This window comes from Poromitra crassiceps (assembly GCF_964638095.1).
Source record: "Poromitra crassiceps genome assembly, chromosome: 29".
Taxonomy (NCBI): domain Eukaryota; kingdom Metazoa; phylum Chordata; class Actinopteri; order Beryciformes; family Melamphaidae; genus Poromitra; species Poromitra crassiceps.
This window is the reverse complement of record NC_139641.1, coordinates 11,698,830-11,722,732: the sequence shown is the minus strand read 5'-3', so window position 1 is coordinate 11,722,732 and position 23,903 is coordinate 11,698,830. Positions and strand designations below refer to the sequence as shown.

Sequence of the window (23,903 nt, the reverse complement as noted above, 5' to 3'; positions counted from 1 at the left end):
TTATTGTCTGCATCAATGCAATTAAATAAACTACTATAATGCTTTCGCCATACCTCAGCAATATTGTGTGTACCAGATGTTCCATCTACAGCACATGGTAGAGATGTTTTACAATTATTGAGAAGTCTCACTTCTTTCCAAAAGTCAACAACACTGTTTCCAAGCAGCTTCTTTGCCATGGAGTCCGCTCTCATTGCTTGTTCATTTTTAGAGATAAAACCAATTGCGTACTTATACCACCTTGCATTAGTGAGCTTCTTATGCGACATCATTCATCAGTGATGATGAATATATGATGTCATAACTCCTGCTGAGAGAAAACAAGCTTCAACAGCCAGAAACCCCGCTGAGGCCGCTATCAGATCAATCTCAAATGATCCAAAAGTTCAGTTTCTGACTGAACTTTTATTTAAAGTCTAGTAACAAAAAGACAAACAAATATATAAACATATAGACAAGTAACAGCATGTACAAATATAGACAGAGTGTACAAATAAACATAGACAAGTAACAGCATAAACAAATATAGACAGAATATACAGATATACACAGACAGAATTGAAGTGCTACACTACTACTAAACTGAAAGGGGGAGTTGTGTGTGTGTGTGTGTGTGTGTGCGTGTGTGTGTCAGTCAGTGTGTGTGTGTGTGTGTGTGTGTTTGTGTGTGTGTGTGTGTGTGTGTGTGTGTGTGTGTGTGTGTGTGTGTGTGTGTGTGTGTGAGAGAGATGGGGTGTCTAATCAACAGATACAGCGGTCAACAAAGAGTTAGTCTGTTTTTACCTGGGTGAATTCCTGTTTTCTCTTCAATCTTGATCTTTGATATTGTGCTATCTTCGTCAATTTATTGTATCTGTAGGGCAACAATATTTGTACTAATTATGTACGGACAAGACCCACACGGGTCCTGTGCAGATATAGAGGTCCTGTGGCTGTCATCAGAGCAACGCCAGCTGGACCCTTTCTGCTCTCTGATTGGTTCTTGTCCCTGTCGCTCCTTATCCAGCTGGACCCTTCTGCTCTCTGATTGGTTCTTGTCCCTGTCGCTCCGTGATGACGTTCTTCCTGGTTGCACAGCTCATAACACGTGTGCGTGCTGCTCTCTCCGTGAGGAAGAAAACTGTAAATAAGTGTAGCTGTCGGACCCCGGCGTGTGGTTTCTGTGTATTTCTTCTTTTTGTTAAGGCTTTACCAGCTAAACAGCCAACATGGTGAAGCCACAGTTCAAGGGGAAAGGCACGATCAATCCCTCGTCGTCGAGCAGCAACCCTGGTAAGTTTGTTTACAGCTAATGCTAATTCATGCTAGTTGGGTGAACATATGCTCTGAGAAAGTAATTTCGGTGTAATTTAGTTTAACTATATCATAGTTACATGTTACAGTATCACCACACACACAACGTGTCAAACCCAACTATAAGTTACGATAACCTGATTGAAACATAAGTTTGCTTAAAGTCGAGCATGGTAAACAACCTTGAGGGAAGTGCCCGTTTCTGAAGTGTACGGGCTTGTCATTTGTCAAACCAGATTTTTTTGTGGGGCACTCAACATAGAGGCCATTTACACTACACCTGGCGCTAACATGCGTTTTCTGTGATCAGATTGCAATCAGATTGTGTTTTATCACTTGAAATGCCAGGTGTAAACACCCCCAAAATGCATTGCAGAAGGATTGCAATCTGATCGGCCAAACCACCTCCGGAGGTGGTCAGGGATGCATTGTGTACACATTGAACACAAGTGTAAATGCAATGTGTCCTCTCAATCTGGATACACCAACTGTATGCGGATTGAGAGGACAACCAATCTGATTGCAATCAGATTGCAGAAAATGCATGTTAACGGAATCAGGCTGAAGTGATCAAATACAATCTGATTGCAATCTGATGGCAGAAACCACAGTAAAATGGCCTCATACAGACATATGTAGGCCTACATGTCTGTATGATCGTAGACTTGCCCCACTACTAGTCTTGTTTACACGTGCATTTCGTTTTCAGAATGCAGAACGTGCTTTGTTTATATATGATCTGTACATTAGTTGCAAGTCAATATTAAGTGTACTGTACATACATATTTCACCTTTACAGATCGAGTCAAGGGTGCTGGTGGGAACAACATGAGGGACCGAGCCACTATCAAGCGTCTGAATATGTACAGACAGAAGCAGAGATGGTAGGCTGAGTGATGATGTGTGTGTGATGCACTGTTTGTTGCATGTTGACTGTGTTTTCCATACATAATGCAGCATGATGAGAGCGTGCTCTCAGGGGCCTTACCCTTGTATAAATAAAGGTTAAAGCAGGACTAAACCCACCCAGATTTCTGGCAAAACGGTATAGACCTTATTCGCTAACCCTGGACGGCACCATATTGTTGACATACCGTCCTGCGCGCACACAGCGCTGCAGCTGACAACTAGTAACAGCCTTATTGTCGTTTCTGTTCTATTACAAAATAGCGATGGTAATGACAGCAATAAAAAACCCACAGTTGTTATTTGTATGCTGCCGACGGCAGCCGTTAATCTGCCTGTAATAAATAAACAAAAGAACGAGGTGAACAGACTTTGCTGTGAGGAGCTGTCAGAAAGTTTCACCTGTCTCAACTAACTATCCACACACCTCTCCTGTGCTGCTGACGTATCCTCCGTCTCGCTCCCTTCACGTCTGAGGACGGTAGAGATAGAAACAAACCACGGGGACTTTATTGCTGTCATTACTACAGCCATGCCTAACGCAGGTCACCGTCCGAACACAATTGGAACGATACAGGTAACGCTAACAGCGGCTAGCTTCCTATAAACGCTGCTCTTACATAGGCTGTCACTTGAGAGCTGCTGCGTTCTGTCGACAATATGGTGGCGGTGGGCGTGCTAGTACGGTACATGAGTGACGTCAATCGAATAAGGTCTATTCTACTTTATTTGAAAACTGCAGGCAAGATGGCCACCTATACTCCCTTGTACCCTGGCAGAATTCCTAGCCCATAAACTAACATAACTTGGCCAATAAGTATGTAACATACAAAATAAAACAAACAATAATGTCTTCATTTGATGTAGAATGCAGAGGACATGTAACTGGTTCGTTAAACCAGTTACCAGTTAAATTGAATAAGTGATAAGTGACAGTAAAATATTATATATTTTTTAAATGTCATATTAGGCTCAGTAAAAACTTTCCCTCTGATAACGGGTATGTTTGTACTTACACTAGGGTTGGGCATTTTTAATCAATTTCCATAATCGAAATTCGGGAAAATTAACGATCAATTATCGATAGCGTAATAATAATTATATATATATTCTGTCTGGTAATAACGTTGCGCGTTCTCAGGCCATCTATAATGGCGATGCCACTTGAATTCACTTAAACACGTGTGCCGTTACTCACACTTTGTTGAAAATTAGGAGAGAAGTGTACGAACTGTCATAGTTATAACGGCCTCACTGAGGTCCGCCGCAGACGGCTGGGTGCATTTGTTTGTGTGCCCGGCGCATGCTTTGTTGGCACAAAGGCCCCCGCCCAGCCAGAAAACTAGAGACTATATTCAGCTCCACCTCACGTTAGTCGGCTGTGCAATGGAGTGGAGCGAGGAGGAACGAATTCCACCCAAACCTAGTCCGCAAAAAAACAACAACAAAAAACAATAATCGATCAAAATTCCACGTGATCGAATTCATTCCTCAACGATCAATTATCGATTATTGATGAACATCCCCTAACTTACACTGTTCTTCCATTGACAGCAATAACAGAGGGAAAGTCATCAAACCGTTGCAGTACCAGTCCACAGTGGCTCCGGGGACTGTAGCCAGAGTTGAACCTAACATCAAATGGTTTGGTGAGTACATTACAACCTGCGGGAGCCTTCATATTCTCTCTCTCCCCTCCCACCCCCCTCTCTGTATATGGGCAGACTGCACGCATAAACAAGTCAGTTAAATGTTGCCATGTTCATTAACAAACTTTCAGTTTTAAAGCAGCTACGAGCAAGATTTTCGATTGTTATTAAACAGTCTAAATTTAATATTGATGCATCACATCTTACCTCTAATAGTAGACGAGACCAACGCTGAGTAGTCTCGCTTGAACCCCGAGTGAATCGGCCAGTGTGGTCTTGACGATTAGTCTGTCTGCGGCCGGGGCAGATCAGGAAGTGAAATGAAACGGTTTGCGGCAGCCACTTCGGCCATAACCACAAAATAACAAAATGACTTCCAAACAAACTGTTAGAATATAACGAGAGATGTTTGCGAGAGTAGCAAGCCCCTGCATGGCGTTCTCCGTGTTTACGGTCTGTTGCTAGGCAGAGCGAAACGGTTGAAGGCAGGCAGCTGCCGTAAACCGTTTCGTTTCACTTCCGGGTTTAGCCGGCCCGCCGGAAGACAGACACAGACTCTATAATCATCAAGAGAGCAATCTCCGATTCACACGGCTTTGGTCTCAGCTACTATTATAGGTAAGATGTGATGCATCAATATTATAATTATACTGTTTAATAACAATCGAAAATCTTGCTCGTAGCTGCTTTAAGAGTTGATGTTTTATGGAAATGCATGCTCGTTCATAGATCATATATGTGTGCCCAAATTGAAATTGGACCCTAATGAAAGCTGTCTTGAGCCATATTCTTCAAGGTGTGCATGTCTGATGGTGAGCAACACTTTATTACCTTGTTTGACTTCATGTCTCTCCCAAGCAGAGATAACACATCGGGGGTGCAACCACAGTAGACTACAACACTCAAAAGCTTCTCAATGTGTGGTCCGGGGACCACCAGGGAGGTCCCCAGGAAATTGATGAATTGTGAAACTTTACAATAGAGACACTGCGTAACGCGTCATCATTCAGAAGCCACGCCCAAGACGGGGGGAAACAGAAACCCCCCCTCCAATCCTGGCATTCTCCTATGTCACGTGCACGGTTGCGTGTTGCACAAAAAGATTGTATATACGGAAGATGAACACTCCAACTTCCTTGACAGCTAGATCCACATTTTTCTTCTCGCCAATTCTCAATGGCTTCCTTGTTTTGCTCAGGAGTACAAAATAATTTTTACATTTGTTGTCTGCGCAGCCCACCACCACACAACAGCTTTTAGCTATGTTTAATTCAAGGAAATTGACGTTGGTGTGTGGGAATGAACGGAGCTTTTCCCCCGTGATGGGCGTGGCCTATGCAGTGTCTCTATGGTTTCATTTACAAGAATTTAACACAATTAAATCATGTAAAAGTATTAGTTTTGATCATAGTTTCTCTCTTATCTCTCTACTTGCAATACAAACAGTCATGGAATTCTGTACCAAATCATATCTAACAATCAAAATACTCTCAGATTTGGCTTCCAGAGAAATCGAATTGGGTCCATAGCTCAAATGTTCTCTAAATCAGGGGTCCTTGATATGAAAAGGTTGAGTCACTGATCTAACTTACCAGAGGGGAAGAGCAGAAGCAGGAACTATGGCTGACTTTGGCTGAAGTTATAAGGGATGTGACGTTCACGTTGCTTCTACGTCTCCTCTGTCCTCAGCAAACACCCGGGTGATCAAGCAGTCGTCTCTCCAGAAGTTCCAGGACGAGATGGGTGCTGTAGTGAAGGATCCGTACCGTGTGGTGATGAAACAGAGCAAACTCCCCATGTCGCTGTTGCACGATCGAGTCAAAGCCCACGTGAGTAACAAAGACAGTATAAACCAGAGTCCGACCGATACTGGATTTTGGAGGCCGATGCCGATACCGATATTAGGGAGTAAAAAAATTCCGATATCGATATATCGGCCGATATTCTTACATTATATAATACACCATTATATTACACAATTCTTTTGCAATGATCCCTCAAATATCAAACAGTTGACAAAGATAGGACTTGACATGACTTGAGATATGTAATGTAGGCAGGATATTTTACAGCTTATCAATCAACTTTATTGTCCAAAATGACATCACTGCAATGAAACGGTAAACTGAACTGGGAATTTAATAATGATAAATAACTAGAAATGCAAAAACACAAATAAAATAAATATAAAATATAACTTGAGTTAAGAAAAAACGTCAAATATACACAACATGCTGTCTATAACTTAAAAAATATATAAAAAAAAAAATAATGAATTAATTAACTATTAATTAATTATTAATTAAGAGATTAATAACCCCTGGTAACCGCCTGAGACTGATTTCTCTGTTCTATCACTTGCTGTTGTCTGTCAGATGCTCCTTATGGCTCCATGTGGCTCTCAAGACATTTTTATAGATGTTGATATGAGTGTTCGTACTAGAGGGGTGTAACGGGACGGGGGGTACCAACGGGACCCAACGGAAATCTCGCGGGATCGGGCGGTAATCACGTCGGCGTGGGCGGTCAAAAAATAAACAGCGGGTCCCGCGATTTCAGTCTCTCCTCGTGTACCGCAGAGTAAATTCATAATCGCCTCGGAGATAGACGATCTTTTGCAGTGCGGCTGTTCCTGCCTGTCAGTCTGAGAGTTGCTATGCAACCCTCGCCCCTCTCTCCTCGGACTCGGAGCGTTCGGCGAGACAGACGGGCTGCATGTGAGGAGAAGCAGGTAGGCAGCAGACTGAAACCAAAGGTTTTCCCCCCCGACATGAAACAAGGGAATAAAGTTAGAGATGGTAGCGACGAGGGCTTTTCTAGTTACACCCAGAGACATTCAACTTTTCAAACCCAGCAACTTTTCAGAACGCTGCAAGCCCGTCTGGTATTCAACCAACCCAAATTATCTCGTGTCACTCCCCTCTTCCGGGACCTTCACTGGCTTCCCATCTCGGCACGCATTAAATTCAAAACACTGGTTCTGGCCTACAGGGCAGTTACACCAGACAGCCCCTCTGTACCTACAATCTATGGTCAGGCTCCAAATCTCTCACCGTTCCCTCTGCTCCTCCACCAGTGCAGGACGCCTCGCCCCTCCTTCACTACGGGGGCTCAAAAGTCGCTCATCCCGTTCGCGACTCTTCTCGTCCCTGGCACCCCAATGGTGGAACGAGCTTCCACCTTCAGTCAGGACGGCCGAATCACTGCCGATCTTTCGGAAAAGACTAAAGACACACCTTTTCAGGCTCCATCTGGGCCCTTCTTGATCTAACTTCTTTCTCTTAAAAAAAAAAAAAAAAGTTCCTTCAGAAGTTGTAGTTGTCATAGACTGTGTTGCATAGTTGATTGCTCTATTGCTGACAAAAATGTGTTATTGTAAGTCGCTTTGGATAAAAGCATCTGCCAAATGATGTAATGTAATGAAATGAATGGCCGCGCTGGATAAGAAGATTTGACAGATTTCGGATCGCTTCATGACTCAATGAGAGGGAGATCAGGTGAACTCACTCTGGGATGGGAGATGCAGCTGACGACGTTTCAGCAGTTTAACCACCATGACTGAGGCAGATAAGAAGAAGTATGAGGCTGTTAGAGCAACAGTGTTTGATCAGGACTACATAGGTTGAGGCCACGTCTCGTCATAGACGCTGGTTTAGCTTGCTCAGCCTGGCTGGGGGCGGGGTCAGGGTGGGGTAAAACCCCCCGTTCTATCCGTTCAGCAAAGTTAGAATTTAGCCTGATAGCCCAGCCCAGGCAGACACGATCGGGGATTTAACCACCGCAGTAAACGCACGTCTGAGCAGACGTCTTGTGTTCTGCTCTAGAACCCCCAAACCTGTAGTTTAGAGCCGCAGCACCGTCTTTTGGTCAGTCAGCCCATGAGATATATCGGCGGTTTTACCCCACTCGCGCGCCAGCCGTTTAACATTTTGTGGGCGTTCCCAGACATGCGGACTGTCTCTATAGGAAAACATGATGTGATGTTTGAGAGAGCCCAACTCAATTAAGTACCGTGGAGCGGCCACACCCTGCATCCCCCAGTCCCGCGCACCCCTCTAGTTCATACCTACAAAAATCAGTTCTCTTTTTCCCTGGTGAGCATCATGTGGTGTAGATCAGAATCGTAGCAACTGTTTTCCCCCCAGTAGCTTGTTCCTCGGGGTTTTATGAGGTGAGATTCACATGAAACTGCGCCAACGTTTCAGCCAAAAGAGAGAAATCACTTCAACCTTCATTCACGTCTCGTTCTTCTGCCCCTCTGTGACCCCTGAGTGTACTGGTACCATGTTTGGCACAGGAGAACTTTGGACTTCACCACCACCCCAAACCCAAAATCATTCCAAATAACGTCCAGTTCTTGTTCTCTCTCAGCATGTTGGCTGAACTTGGCTGACTTTTTCATTCTTCTTCATTTTTTTTCTCTCTCTCTAAATGGTTCCATGTGCGTGCAAGACCTTTCAAAGAGCTTCAAGTGGCTCGAGATGAATTGGCCGCTTTCTTTTATCTCCTCACCTTCATGTCTAACTATTCAATGACAAAATGGTACCTGTTGTGAGGTATACTTTACACCTGTTGTGAGGTACTGTATACTAGGGCTGTCACTTTTCATTCGAAATTCGAATGCAACTTTGAATGTGGGGGAAGGGGTTCGTTTTCGAAATGTAATTTGAATGTTCGATTTTTTTATTTTTTTTTAATTATATATATATATTTATTTTTTATTTTTTTTATGAACCAAAATTAACCAACTGCTGCTTGCTGGTAATGTTAATCCCATGTCAGAAAAAGTCTCCAGATTTGTCGCGTTAGTCTCTTCTGAGAAAGATTGTCTCCAGGGTCTGAAAAGTTGTCTCGAGTTGGATGCAGCCAAGTTTGTGAGGCAGTGTTGTGACTGTGAGCGTCCAAGCTAACACGTCGGGCTGATGCCCGGTGGCCTGCAGTGGGTTGCACCAGCTGTGCGTAAGTTGAAACGTAAGCTAGTTTGAACGTAAAGTCTCACTAAGTCCGAGTTTACGCACTACTAAAAATATTTGGGTTGCACCAAGTGAAATAGTTATAACGTAGGCATAAGTTAGAACTTAAAATTTACACCTACGTCTTACTAGGTGTAAAGTCCTCCGTAAAATAGCAGTTGGCACGGATTGCAACTTGGCACCGTGGCGCATCGTTGTTTTGCGTCCGCAACGCGCTCTCCGTGATAAATTACACCCTTTGATATTTATGACTCACGCTTTTGTTTCCCACAAGCTGCAGCACTGCATACAAATTAAAATAACCGCAACAATTTAGTGAGGCAGGATGGTGTTATAGCCTACAATACTGATGAAGAGCTCACAGATAAACGTTAACAGTAATATGAACCTAAACGAACGTTACTCAATAACGTTCTCATTTGATTAGTGTTGATGAAATATGAAAGCACTAATTTGCGGTGGGCAACATGTCCTGTTTTCACTCCACTTAAACAACCGTAAATAAACACCGTTTCCACCGTGCTTTTCACTGATTGGTCACAGATACTGTACACGTCATTGTCTGCGACACTATTTTGGTTAGTATGGACTTTAGGGTCTACTAGTTAAGATGTACCTTACGTCTCCGTGGTGCAACCAAACAAAGACACAACTTTAGTGTCAAACTAACTAGTTTGAACGTAGCAGTTAGTGTGGACTTTACACCCTAACTTAAGACAGAACTTACGTTCAGCTGGTGCAACAGGCTGCTGGACTGGATTTTTTTTTTTTTTTTTTTTTTTTTTTTAATTAACCAAAAAACTTCGAATATATTCGAACGAATTTCGGGCAATTAAAGTTCGTTCAAATTTTATTTTGGGAAAAAGTGACAGCCCTACTGTATACTTTACATCAGAAAAGTAAATTTAAAGAGGTTTTCAAAGTGGGATGCGGGCCTCCCCAGGGGCGCTCCAAGCAGTTTCAGGGGAGGCTCAGGTCAAGTCTTCCATTACTTCATTTTCAAAGACCCCGTAGTTAAAGCCTCCCCAGTCTTGATGCCAGAAATAAATATGCCGCTACATGCTCTAAACTTTAAAGTTCATTAAAAGATGATTTTTGAGTGAATTATCATCTTAATTGTCTTTATTTTTAGTTGGCACATGCTTAAAACAACTTGAAGCTAAATTTAGAAGCTGATGATAACTAAATCAGAGCGATTGAGTAATTGTGCGATAAGCTGCAATTTATGATCCGATTAGTGGACTAATCGTTAAAATAATCGGTGACTGGTCGACTATCAAAATAATCGTTTGTGGCAGCCCTGGAATACCAAAATGCATTGGAAGTTGGAAACCATAATTAATGTTTTGGTACACCTGTGTTTATCCTGCCTTTGGGACACAAAATGGCCACTGTGAAAAGGGTCTATAAAGCGATGAACTTGAAGTTGAAAAAGTGTAAGTTCTTGGAATCTTCTATCACCCCTGAAGGAGACATCAAGATAAGAATAGGACAGGCCAGGAGCATTGGCAGCAAACCTGATGGAAGTGTGGAAATCACAAGATCTAAGCCTGAGCTTGAGCAATTATGCAAACTAAATCAAACGGTAATGTCTAAGAATGCAAAGAAATGTAACTGGCTCGTTAAAACACGCATTCCAGGAATATTATTTACATTTATAACGATAATGGCGCGCGCCTCCGAGCCTGAGCCTCCCTGGCTGTCAGGGGTCGTCTCTCGGAGATTCCAGGCGGGCGGGCAGCACCCATGCATCGGATTGTCCGCTCGCGCCGCACGAAGCAGCCTGGCTGCCTGGTACTCCGCGGATCCCACTCGCGTAGCACGACAACACGCTGAATCCCACCCGATTTGGGGGTGGAACACTCCAGGATTGGCCGATGCCAAAGCCAGTCGACAGAATTGTCAAATCAAATCATTGACACCGTATATGGTCCGCCTCTCAATTTGTTTTCAGTCTGAAACGGACTCAGATGCGCGTGACGAACGGGTTCACCTCGACTTTAAGGCAGGCAGACGAAAGGATGATTGAGGTCTTAGAGCTGTGGCTGTGGAGACGAGTACTGAGAGTCAGTTGGAACGAGAGACGACATTTTTAAAAAACAGCTAAAAACGCATCTTTTCAGTTTGGCTTTTACTTAGCCTCTTGTTTTTCAATGTTTATTACTTGTGTTGCATGTGATTCATTCATTTCTGTATGATTCACTGTTGTTGATAAATTGCTGATTCATTGTTTTAACTGTATTTGATGATGTGAACTGTGAAGCACTTTGTGACCTTGTTCTGTGAAAGGTGCTATATAAATAAATTTTACTTACCGTAAATTCCGGACTATAAGGCGCACCGGTCTATAAGCCGCACCTTCAAAGGTGACTATTTTTTTCTTCTATAAGCCGCACCGGTCTATAAGCCGCGGGTGTTTTGATGTTTAATTACCATATGTAAGGCTTCGTGCACAGAGGGGATTGTCGGGAAAGAGATGGCTGTTTGGGGAAGCTCCCATTTATTAACATTTCAACAAAACAAAAGTCAGGTCACTAATCCCCAGACAAAATCACACATTGTGGTATTTTTTGTTTTTTTTACAGTACACACAGTGTCCGCGGTGTGGTGAAAAGAGGGCAAGAGAGGAAATTAAAACAGAAGTGGATTTATAGTTAGAAAGAGTGCTAAAGAAGAGAGAATTCCGTTTTTTATTTTTTTATTTTAGTTACTCACAGTACTATTGACCAGTCCAACTCAAAAGATATTCGGCAGTTTCACTTTGAGCTCTTGTTCCGCCGCTGTCCATCAATGGTTATGACGAGTCTCGCTGGGTACAGTACGCCAAAGCGATATCCATTGACTCGATGATGCTGTTGTATGTTGCGCGTTTCTGTTGCACCAACGCGGAGAGGTCCTGCCGGACGAAAAAGCGCGTACCCTCCCAGGTGAGGGGCTTCTTCCCCGCAGCCTGGAGGATGAGTTGACGGTCGGGCCAGCGGAGTAGGCAGATGAAGATGGCCCTCGGTGGCAGGCCGGGGTCTGGACGTGGCCGAGGCGCCCGGTGTGCCCTGTCCACCTCTGGTGGTTTCTCGCCTTCCTTCAGGTCCAGGATGTAACACAGGATTTTGCCACGAAAGCGTCCATGTCACCAATCTCAGCTCCCTCTTTTACATTGATCAGGCGAATGTTATTTCTTTTACTCCTGCTGATTAAGTCATCAACCTGCGTGTGCAGGGTTTCGATTTTGCATTTTATCCATTTTCGGACTCACTGTGTTGTTTTTGTCCTCCAGTGCGCGGATGCGCTTTTCCGCATTATAAACTCTGTTCACGGTTGCCTTAGTTTCTTTAGTGAGTGAGTGGATGGACTTCTGCACGTTTTCAAACTTGTTTTCAAGCTGCTCAAAACCTCTGAGCGATGTCGGACTTAATCGATAGTGTTTCACGGAGTAAAAGTTTAGCCCAAGCGGTGTATCTCCAGCCTCCAGCAGGTGAGTCATTTCCTCATTCATGGCGTGATTGCTTCGTCTTTTTCTTTCTGCTTACCTGTGTTGTGTTATGTTATGTTATGTTGTTAAAAGAGGGCAAGAGAGGAAATTAAAACAGAAGTGGATTTATAGTTAGAAAGAGTGCTAAAAAAGAGAGATTTTTTTTTTTTTTTGGAAAAAATCCATAGATAAGACGCACCGTTATATAAGCCGCAGGGGGCAAAAAAGGCCAAAAAACGGGAAAAAAGCCGCGGCTTATAGTCCGGAATTTACGGTACTTACTTACAAATGACTGGGTGAGGGCGAAAGTGGGAATAACTGTAGAGCAAGGAATGCTGGAGGAAGTAAAGAAGAGGAAGCTGAGAAGATATGACCAGAAGAAAAGACGAGGTGACCGCTTAGTGCAACAATAGAGGGAGAGGTGTGAAGGAAGGACATCAGAGACTGGAGAGGAGATCTGGAATCTGTAAGAAAGGCTGCCATCGAAAGGAACGCCCACGGCCCATCATAGGGCTAACGCAAACTGAACTGAACTGTTATCCTGCCTTTGGGACACAGATTGGCCACTGTGAAAAGGGTCTATAAAGCATTTTCTTTCTTTTTTTTGGCTTTGCCACAAGTGCCCCCTTTTCCACTCACCACTGTGACCTGTATGAACTGGTGGACTGGCCCTCCCTTCACACCAGGCGGCTTCAACACTGGCTTCAACTAGTGTACAAGTCCATTCTCGGCATGTGTCCACAGTACCTCTCATCCCTCCTGCATATTTCCAACAGCAATTAACCGTCTAAGATCCACCAACTTCATCATGCTCTCCATCCCAAAAGCCTGCACTGTCTTTGGCCGTAACTCCTTTCGCTTTGCCGCAGCAAATGACTGGAACACACTTCAAAACACACTCAAACTCACAGCTCTCATATCTCTCAACATGTTCAAACCCACTCAAACTCACAGCTCTCATATCTCTCAACATGTTCAAACACACCCAAACAGCTCGTAGTCGACCGCTGCACCTGCCGTTAGGACTCTCCCTCCCTCTCTCCCCCTATAGTCCCATCATTCATTCCCAGCAACCCCCCTCCTTCTGCATCTTGTTGATTGAATGTTGTTGTTTGCTTCCTGATTTTACTTCTGTCTTGTCGTTATTTACTATACGTATTAGGGATGTTCATCAATTATCGAAAATCGATAATCGATCGTTAAGGATTGGAATCGATCCTGTGGCATTTGGATCGATTTTTTAATTATTAATTTTTTTTTTTTTTTTTTTGGACTAGGTTTGGGTGGAATTCGTTCCTCCTCGCCCCACTCCATTGCACAGCCGACTAACGTGAGGTGGAGCTTCATATAGTCTCTAGTTTTCTGGCTGGGCACAGGCCTTTGTGCCAACAAAACTGTTTTAAACATGGGAAATTCACACCGGCATGCGCCGGGGACAGCAGTGTTGGAGAGGAGACACATTGAAATAAAGAGTTCATTGAGGAGAACACGTTGTCTTTCGTATTTTCTGCCATAGGCATTAATTTTGTAAAAAAAAAAAAAAAAAAGTTTGAAAATATTGAAAATTTTCTAAGTATTAATAAAATCGATGATCGATAATTGATCGTTCATTTTCACCGATTATCGATTTTGGAAAATTTTCTAAATGAACATCCCTAATACGTATTTTATATGTGTTGCCTTGTGCTGACCTGATGTACTGTTTGTAATGTTTTTTACCCTTGCTGCGGCCCCTTGGCCAGGTCACCATTGTAAATGAGAATTTGTTCTCAACGGTTTTTACCTGGTTAAATAAAGGTCAAATAAAAAAATAAAAGTTATTGAATCATTAAAAAATAATGTTCTTGAATCCAAACACTGGCATGGTCTTGTTCCAAGAGAGGAAGAGGAATCAAACCAGAATCAGCGGTTGGGAAAGGGGAAGCGTGATTTCAAAGAAGCAGAAGAGTCCTGCAGAACATCTTGGCCGATAGTCCACCCAACCTGAAGGTCTTACACATCATTGTTTCTGACCAAATCTAAACTGTTTCCCCCCCCCCTTCATGGCAGTGTTGCAATAGAGGTATGCCTGCGTCTTGTGTTTTCAGATCTTTAGAAGGTCTAATCAGTACTGGCGCGCGCATGGCACTTTTATTGGCCGATTCGTTGCATTTTTAGGTGTTCTGTTTCCTGTATGCGTTTGTTCTGTGACTCTGTACCAGACGGTGGAACCCCTGGAAGGACAGCATCTCTTTGACTGCATCTGAAATTGGTTGTAACATCAACCAAAGCTTCCCTCACAGTCGCCCATCTGTTTGGTTTCAACACAATGTTAACTTACTGTAGTGTGTTTCTTCTCACTATCGCAATCCAACTCACTGTAATCCTTCTGGCCTTAGAAATCATTGTGTGTGTGTGTGTGTGTGTGTGTGTGTTAGGGCTGTGAATCTTCACTGGCCTCACGATTCGATTCGATTTCGATTCAGAGGGCTGCGATTCGATTATCGATGCATCTCGATGCATCACTTTTTCCCCCGCAATACAGGATTTCTTTTTTCTCACTTTCTTTTTTCTCACTATGTGGCTACTTTCAAAATAAAAGTGCATTTGGAATTGCATTGTATTATGATCCATAATTAAAATGAACAAATGCATGTACTTCCATTATATTTTATTCGATTATTTAAAAAACCTTTTTTTCCCCTTTTTTTTTTTTTTTTTTAACTCATTCATGGCCAGTTTAGGACTGCCAATATTTAGCACAGGCCAAAGATTTTCATAATTGTTGGTCATCTTTCAAGACCCACAGTAAATTATCTATTAGCACCAAAGTGATTTGCAATACCTCAAAATGAAGATGTACGTCTCTGGGTTCACCAGGAAAAAAAAAGTGAGCTTTTAGCATGTTCTGTACTCTACTTATAGCCATTTATATACACCCTGTTTTCACCCAAAAGGTCTCTCTGAGAAAAGAAATTGCAGAAAATGGCATTTATGTACAGCACACAATCTCAGGCAGAACTCGCTCTCAATTATTTTATTTTGAACTGTATTGACATCAGACATGTAAATATTATTCATTATGACACAAATGACAAAAATAAATAAATATATATATATATATATATATATATATATGTATATATATGAAGTGCTTTTTTTACATTCAACAATACAGTTTGCTCAGTGTGAGTGAGTGTGCAGACAGACAGACAGACAGACACACAGACAGACAGACAGACAGACAGACAGACACACACACACACACACACACACACACACACACACACACACACACACACACAGAGAGAGAGAGAGTTCTGTCCACAGCTGCTGCTAGATCGCACCTCCTTCCCCCGCACCTCCTTCCCCCTCCTTCCCCATCAGCGTTTTGCCTCCTCTGCCTCTGCTCGTTTTCCTCCTCTCGTTCGGGCTGGGACGAATGCTGCGACACGACACAGGAACGGGTCCGGCTTGGCTTTGGGACCAGGCGCTGCTGGAACCGGATCGATCATGTTCGTCACGGGTTTGACTAGGCAATCCAGGTTCGCTCTGCAGCAAGGCGAGCAGTGCAGCGCGCCGAGGGGCGTTTCAATGGCGTTTCTCCTCTCTACAAGGAAGCGCATTTTTCTGTTTTTCCTCCTTTCCTCCTTCTCCCTTATTTCAAACAACAGCTGCGGTATGTGTTTGATAACGTGCTGTCGGCTTGACTTTGAGGTTAGGGACCTGAAAACATGTCACAGGCTGGGGAAGTGTTTGAACTACGCGCTGCACTAATAAAAACAAAAACACGTCAAACACGTCTTTGGCGTGGATGGCTATTTCTGATAACACGTCAAAGACGTCTTTGGCGGTGAATGAGTTAATCGATTTTTGACATTTGTGAATCGATGCAGAATCGTGCACGTCCGCATCGCGATGCATCTTATAATCGATTATTTTTGACACCCCTAGTGTGTGTGTGTGTGTGTGCGTCGGCTTCAGCACGCATTACGCTTGGAATAGGCGTGAATCCTGAACGATCGCTTGAGCAAGGCGTGAGCGTGGCTTCGGCGTGGCACGCGCACTGGTGGTGTGGACGGCTTCGCCTGTTAAAGGAACACTCCGCCCATTTTCAACCAGCTTTGTATCATTAGAACATCATTAGTATATCAGAAAACTGTAAACGGTTTTGAAGTCTGTCATTTAATTTGACTCAAATGAATAACTCATTAACTCAAATCAACTCTCAAACTGTAAACGGTTTTGAAGTCATTCATCTAGTTTGACAGTTATTGAGAGTTGATTTGAGTTAATGAGTTATTAATTTGAGTGTGGACCAGTGATGTCAGTGGTCCACACTTTAACACTCAATAACTGTCAAATTAAATGACAGACTTCAAAACAGTTGACAGTTTTCTGATATACTACTGATGTTCTAATGCAGTGGTGCCCAACCAGTCGATCGCGGTCTACTGGTCGACCGCGGACTGACCCCAGGTCGATCGCGTCAAAAATCGATTATTAAAAAAAATATATATATATATATATATATTTTTTTATAATCAAATAAAATATAATGGAAGTACTTGCAGTTGTGTATTGTAATTATGGATCATAATACAATGCAATTTCAAATGCAATTTTATTTTAAAAGTAGCCACACAGTGAGAAAAAAGAAAGTGAGAAAAAATAAATCATGTGGGGAAAAAAAGTGATGCATCGATTTAAGATGCATCGAGATGCATCGATAATCGTAATGAAATTGAATCGTAGCCCTCTGAATCGTAATCGAATCGTGAGGCCAGTGAAGATTCGAGAAAGTGTTGTGAGGTTAGTTACTGCAGGCTGGAAACGATGTGTGTGCGTTTGCGATGTTGAAACTGGACTGGTAGATCTCGGGAGGCTGGCTACTCGAAAAGTAGATCTTCGGTCAAAAAAAGGTTGGGCACCCCTGTTCTAATGATACAAAGCTGGTTGAAAATGGGCAGAGTGTTCCTTTAACAAGGACGCCTAAATGAAACTTACAGCTTCGGTTGAGCGTTGCTTCGGCGTCCTGTGTGAACGGGGGCTGAGGCAAATTCCTCATATGTAATCTTGCATACTGTGGCAATAAAAGCGATTATGCTGTTTACTATATTTTTGTTCTTCCCCAGTAATACCTTCAAATGTAGTGTTATTCCATCTTTTACTAGCCCCACTCTGGAGAACATATGCCCAGTGGCTAAACCTCCGGCCTCCTGCTTGGTTTGTGGTCCTTCTCTGTCAGACAGCTCAGTAAGGCTTCTTCATGTTGAGAACATTCATGGTCCACCGCTGAGAAGCCCATAATGACTTGACAGACATTTATTCAAGAACATCCATTAGAAGATTCCTTCATGTCGTTGATGTGGAAGAAGAGCGGAGAACAGTGGCTACTTATGTGGAGGCTGCTTTTTGTCTTGAGAGGAGGATAAAAACGTTTCAACCGCTGCTGCCGTGGCTTAGGCCATGTTCACATTACAGGCAAATCTGATTTGCTGATGAAGTCATTAATCATCATTATCTTGATTGGTTTCCCAAATCTGATTTGGGAGTGTGTCCGCAACTGCCACAAATCTGATTCTCAAGTCGGATGTGTGTGTCCAGACCTAAACCGCCTATCTGCATGGGTTGCTATGGTAACGACGCGGGCGTCAGTAAATACGTACGTTGGCGACGTGGTTTGATAAGCATTTGATGACGAGTTGCGAGTGACGTTCAAATCAGATTTGGTGGATCTGCGCGTCCGCACTCAAGTCACATCAGTCGAAAGCAGATTGGAAACTACCTCCATATTTGGTTTGGGACAAGTGACACAAATCAGACTTGGAGCGTCCAGACTCATAAAACCAATCTGGATAAAGTCATTAATAGGTCACTAAAGTTCACAAATCAGATTTGGCCTCCTAGTCTGAACATGGCCTTAGATGGAGAAACCAGCCAGGGTCTGTGATATTGGTCTGAACTTTATAAACGTTTTGCTCCTCTTATCTTCTTCCACCACTTGCAGAACTCCAAGGTGCACATTCTCGACACAGAGGGCTATGAGACCACGTTTGGGCCCAAGGCCCAGCGGAAGAGGCCCAGCCTCATGGTGGGCGACGTGAAGGATATGGTGGAGCAGGCCGAAGCCTCGGCCCTGAGCTACAGCACCGACAAGGACCGAGACCTGGTGACCGAGGACACAGGAGTCAGGTGAGGGCCGCGACCTGTACCTTAGGGCTTGGGCCGATAGAGAGCCCCTAGGAACGAGTCCGGAAATCATCCATGCTAAAGCCCAATTTATGCTTCGTCTGCCGACACTTTTGAAACGGTCGCCGACAGAAATGAGGACTTGAGTCGACACTTTCAAGTGTCGGCGAGCAGCAGTGTCTGCTACATGGTGAAAGGTCTAGTGTCGCTGACTACGTCATAGTATCACGCAAGTCTGATTGGCTATATAGACGGCACGCGCTTGACTTCTTTGAGGTCCACCCGCTAGTTTTCGCTCGATTGAAATGAATGAACGTGTCCCCGCTATTTTTATCAGCCTGTCCTTGATGTATGACTTCGTGAAAATCACAAAGAACGTCGTGACCAATTTCCCAGAGAGAGAGGAGGTGAGTTGTGTGTGGTTGTGTATCGTTTATATGCGGCTGCAGCCAAGTACGTTACATCTTGCCTCCGAGGTGGTTTCACTGTGCATTTCGTTCCCTCTCTTCTCGGCTGTCTGCAGCTGCTTATAGCGTTCGAGTGTCACGTGACCGTTGAACCGAGGCGAACGTCCTCTGAAGTATAAATGCAACACCATGAGCGACACTTTCGTTTTCGTCTGCGACCATGTGCTGAGCGACACTTTCTAATAAGTATAAATTAAGCTTAACACTCCTGGTTCTTCACTGTCTTCGCCTATGGGATTTTTGAATGGGTTTTTGGCGCGATGCTTCTAATAAGGTCTCTGGGCAACGCAAGCTTAATCAAACGCGAACCAGTGTTTAGTAATATCATCTTCACACATGAGGACCACTTTTATGAGTTTTGAAGCTTTTACGTGCCGTTAAAAGGGCGGCTAGCTAGCAAACGGCTAAATGAGACTACACTGTTGAGTCGACGGGGATACATTATATACGTCAATAACGTCATCACTTCAAAGGACGAACACGGAAATTCTCTTTCCCTCACCTGGTTCAGCCCGTTCAGCCCGGGGTAATCAGTGCACACATCAACAACAGTCCAGGTTGAGCGCTGACGTGACGTGGAAGCCTATGCGACAGTGTGTAGTTCTGGATTAGCTTAGCTCGAGCTTTTTACTTCTAGGGCTCGCATTTATGCTACAAAACTCATGAAAGTGGTCCTCATGTGTGAAGATTATCCGACTGAACTCTGGTTCGCGTTTGATTAATCTTGCGTTGCCCAGAGACCGTATTTGAAGCATCGCGGCAAAAACCCATTCAAAAATCCCATAGACAGAAACAGTGAAGAACCAGGAAGTCCGGGACTTCTGCGTTCCGACTACAAAAATACGTCATCCCTGGGGCTCTCTATTGCCGCTCGATATTTTTCACAATATCGAATATTGAAAAAAAATAAAATGTAAACTCTCAAACATTCGTGCAAATTCTGCCCTGCTGCTGACCTTCATTTCACTGCTTACTGTACATTATTGGTACTGTTAAGAGAGTCGTATCGTATGTGCTGCTACAAAGAGAGAGGTCACAAAAGGAAGTGAACCGCATAACCTCTTGTCCCTTATTCATATACTATTCATTAGGGGTGGGAATCACCAGATGATGCCCACGATACGATACTAAAACGATACTTGAGTCACGATACGATAGTATTGCGATATATTGAATATTGTGATATATTGAATATTGCGATATTTCGATATATTGTCTAATTCCGTTTCCTTGACCTCACCGGAAGTAAAACATGCAGTGTTTTTTTGTTTTGTTTTGTTTTTGCCCCACATGTAGGCTACATTATTAAGCTTCTCTGGACTCAATACGCCACTGCAGACGTGGACTGCAACATCGGGCACTTCGGGCAGATGCCCGGTGGCCTGGCATGGCATGGCCTGCAAAAAAAATAAAAAAAAAATATCGATACAATATCGTCAGGCAAAATATCGCGATACTATGGTGTATCGATTTTTCCCCCCACCCCTACTATTCATACTACTAATCACAATATGTCATGTCATACATGACATACATGCTGCATCGCGATATAACATTTTGAATATCGTCCAAGCCTGAACTGTTCATGATGCTAGCTGCCGCATTTTCACACACAAATATAAATATATTGCCACCTGCAACTTTTGCAACAGGGATGAAGTACGTGAGGAGATCTTCAAGAAGGGTCAGTCCAAGAGGATCTGGGGAGAGCTTTACAAGGTATTTGATCCATCCCCCCTTAAGCCTAATTTCAAGTTCCCTCGCTGATCATTCAAGCTTTGAGGATTCATTCTACTTCCATGTCTTCTGCGTCCTCCTTTCTTCCCGTAGGTGATCGACTCTTCGGACGTCGTCATCCAAGTGCTGGACGCCCGCGACCCCATCGGCACGCGCTCCCGCAGCATCGAGACCTACATGAAGAAGGAGAAACCCTGGAAACACCTGATCTTTGTTCTCAACAAGTGTGACCTCATCCCCGCCTGGGTCACGGTAAGGGGATTTAGAACGACGAGTTCCTCTTCAGTTCCTGTTCGACCTGGGGGTGGATTGTGTCACTCCACAACATCATTGTATGGCTGTCTCTCACTCTCTTTCTGTTGAATTTTGAACCAGAAACGCTGGGTCGCTGTTCTTTCCCAAGAGCACCCGACCCTGGCTTTCCACGCCAGCCTCACCAACTCCTTTGGCAAAGGCTCCCTCATCCAGCTGCTCAGGCAGTTTGGCAAGGTAAGCAGCAGACCATGACTTCAAAAATAGCTTTGATTTTGTCACGGGCCATAAACCAAAATTAATTTCCTGAACCAGGTAGCACGGCTTTAACACAGTTTGCATGTTCCGTGTTGCTGTGTGGAGTTTTCACATTCGCCACAGAGCTATTTTAGTGTTTTTGGTTTATAAAATGAGGCCTTGGATACTCAAATAGCATTTCTCAGGGCTCCAAAGTGTGCCTATTTATGCGTATTTTCCCACCTTAAGATCTGCCAGTGCGCCTAAATACTTTTATTCACGAGTTTAATGGTGAGACCGTGGGCGCTTCCATGACACCCTCCCTCCCTGTTTCCATGACACCCTCCCTCCCTGTTTCCATGACACCCTCCCTCCCTGTTTCCATGACACCCTCCCTCCCTGTTTCCATGACACCCTCCCTCCCTGTTTCCATGACACCCTCCCTCCCTGTTTCCATGACACCCTCCCTCCCTGTTTCCATGACACCCTCCCTCCCTGTTTCCATGACACCCTCCCTCCCTGTTTCCATGACACCCTCCCTCCCTGTTTCCATGACACCCTCCCTCCCTGTTTCCATGACACCCTCCCTCCCTGTTTCCATGACACCCTCCCTCCCTGTTTCCATGACACCCTCCCTCCCTGTTTCCATGACACCCTCCCTCCCTGTTTCCATGACACCCTCCCTCCCTGTTTCCATGACACCCTCCCTCCCTGTTTCCAGCTGCAGGTTGCCTGTTTCCACCCAGGACCGTTCATAGCGAAAGAGACTGAAAATAATCATCATAATTGTTGTGACTTTGTACCTACCTATGCCTTGTAATGGAGCCCCCCAGCATAATAATTTCACACGTGCATAATTGTACAACGGAGTGACAATATCTTGAATCTTGAAAGAGAGAGACCGCTAAAGCTACGTTCAATGACCAAATAATAAGAGTTCCGGTTTGGACGTTTAGCCTTCAAAACAAAAGCGGCCGCTATGCAACCACATACTATTTTTAGCCATTTCGGCTAAAATAAGCCCGTGCAGTACGAGTGAATTGACATTCACCTCGTTTTTGTAAAATATCGCCGCTATGCAACCACACAACATTACTATTTTTAGCCATTTCGGCTAAAATAAGCCTGTACAGTACGAGTGAATTGACATTCACCTCGTTTTTGTAAAATATCGCCGCTATGCAACCACACAACATTACTATTTTTAGCCATTTCGGATAAAATAAGCCAAACGTTCCCACTCTTTGACAGCGGCGCGCACCTCCTTGCTAGTGAAAAAAATGTAAACAGGAAGTCGACAACCGGCAACCGCTGAGAATCATGGGAAACGTAGGTCCAGGAATAAGGTGAATAAGACACACTGGTGCACTTGGAAATTTTCTAGTGTATTTTTTCTCTCTCTCTCTCTCTACTGCCCCGCTCTTGTGCCACAGCGCGCCGTGCTGTCAATCTCTCACATACAGAAAGACAGGCAAATACAAAAATAAATGTTAATTGCTTCTGAGTGCTTTAGACTTGTGCAGAATCGTTTTACTTTGAAAATCCAACTGGAAGTTGTATCGTTCTTATCGCTAGTGGAACACGGGACAGTCTGCAGCCAGCCCTCCAGATCCCTGGCATGACTGGCTGCAGACTCACTGGTACCAGACACACGGAGTCACAAATAGATGGAATTAAAATGTGTCAGATGGTGGTTTTGTACACGGGAGACAAAGCTACGCCTTCAGCAGACATGAGTTCTGGCTAACGTTAGCTGGCTGCTATGACAATGACATCTTAGCGTCTAATGTTAGCATCGTTAATGTTAGCATCCCGCTATTGACCTTATTCGCTAACCCCGGACAGCGCCATATTGTTGACATTCCGTCCTACAGCTGACAACTAGTAACGGCCTTATTGTCGTTTCTGTTCCATTACAAAATAGCGATAGTGATGACAGCAATAAAAACCCCACAGTTGTTGTTTGTATGCTGCCGTTAATGCCTGTAATAATAAACAAAAGAAAAAACGAGGTGAACAGACTTTGCTGTGAGGAGCTGTCCGAAAGTTTCACCTGTCTCTCCTAAACTATCCACACATCTCCTGTGCTGCTGACGTATCCTCCGTCTCGCTCCCTTCACGTCTGTGGACGGTAGAGATTGAAACGAACCACGGGGACTTTATTGCTGTCATTACTACAGCCGTGTGTAACGCAGGTCACCATCCGAACACAATTGGAACGATACAGGTAACGCTAACCAGCTTTTGCCCACAAGTTGTCTTGCGACCCCCCCCTCCCAACACACACAAAATAACTTGCGGACCCCCCTGGGTGGTTCCGACCCCCCTGGGTGGTTCCGACCCCCCTGGGTGGTTCCAACCCACCAGGTTTGAGAACCACTCATTTTGGCTACTGCTGCTGCAGTATACGATATTTATTAGCCAAATGAATGCAATTAAGTCTAGCACAATCAGTTTAGGGTGTAATATAAAGAGTAGTATAATTTATGACTGACCCACAACACTGACCATAGCACACAGGGTGAGGTAGTTTGGAACGGAGTCTGTTATGTGTGAGTCTGTCTGTCTATATAAGCTTTAAAAAATCTGATAGATCAAAAAATAAATAAAGGCCTTTTGACGTTCAAAAGGAATGCGCAGGCTATATATCTTTTACTGTTGTGTTTTTAAAGAGGCTATTTTTGAGACCGGCATAGAAACGTTTTTTGTGTTTCTTTCCTTGTAAATGTATTATGATGTAATTATGTAT

General features: G+C 43.9%; 1 protein-coding gene across 1 annotated transcript in view; it reads left to right on the top strand.

The window, feature by feature from the left end:
• Window positions 1-1,078: 1,078 nt before the first annotated feature.
• gnl2 (G protein nucleolar 2) overlaps window positions 1,079-23,903 on the top strand; it is a 38,239-nt gene continuing 15,414 nt past the window's right edge. The window contains exons 1-8 of the mRNA XM_083662520.1: window positions 1,079-1,272; window positions 2,093-2,177; window positions 3,754-3,848; window positions 5,538-5,677; window positions 18,280-18,464; window positions 20,581-20,647; window positions 20,759-20,917; window positions 21,041-21,154. Coding sequence (XP_083518646.1) covers window positions 1,209-1,272; window positions 2,093-2,177; window positions 3,754-3,848; window positions 5,538-5,677; window positions 18,280-18,464; window positions 20,581-20,647; window positions 20,759-20,917; window positions 21,041-21,154 — 909 coding nt within the window. The 5' untranslated portion in view covers window positions 1,079-1,208. The remainder of the gene's footprint in view (window positions 1,273-2,092; window positions 2,178-3,753; window positions 3,849-5,537; window positions 5,678-18,279; window positions 18,465-20,580; window positions 20,648-20,758; window positions 20,918-21,040; window positions 21,155-23,903) is intronic.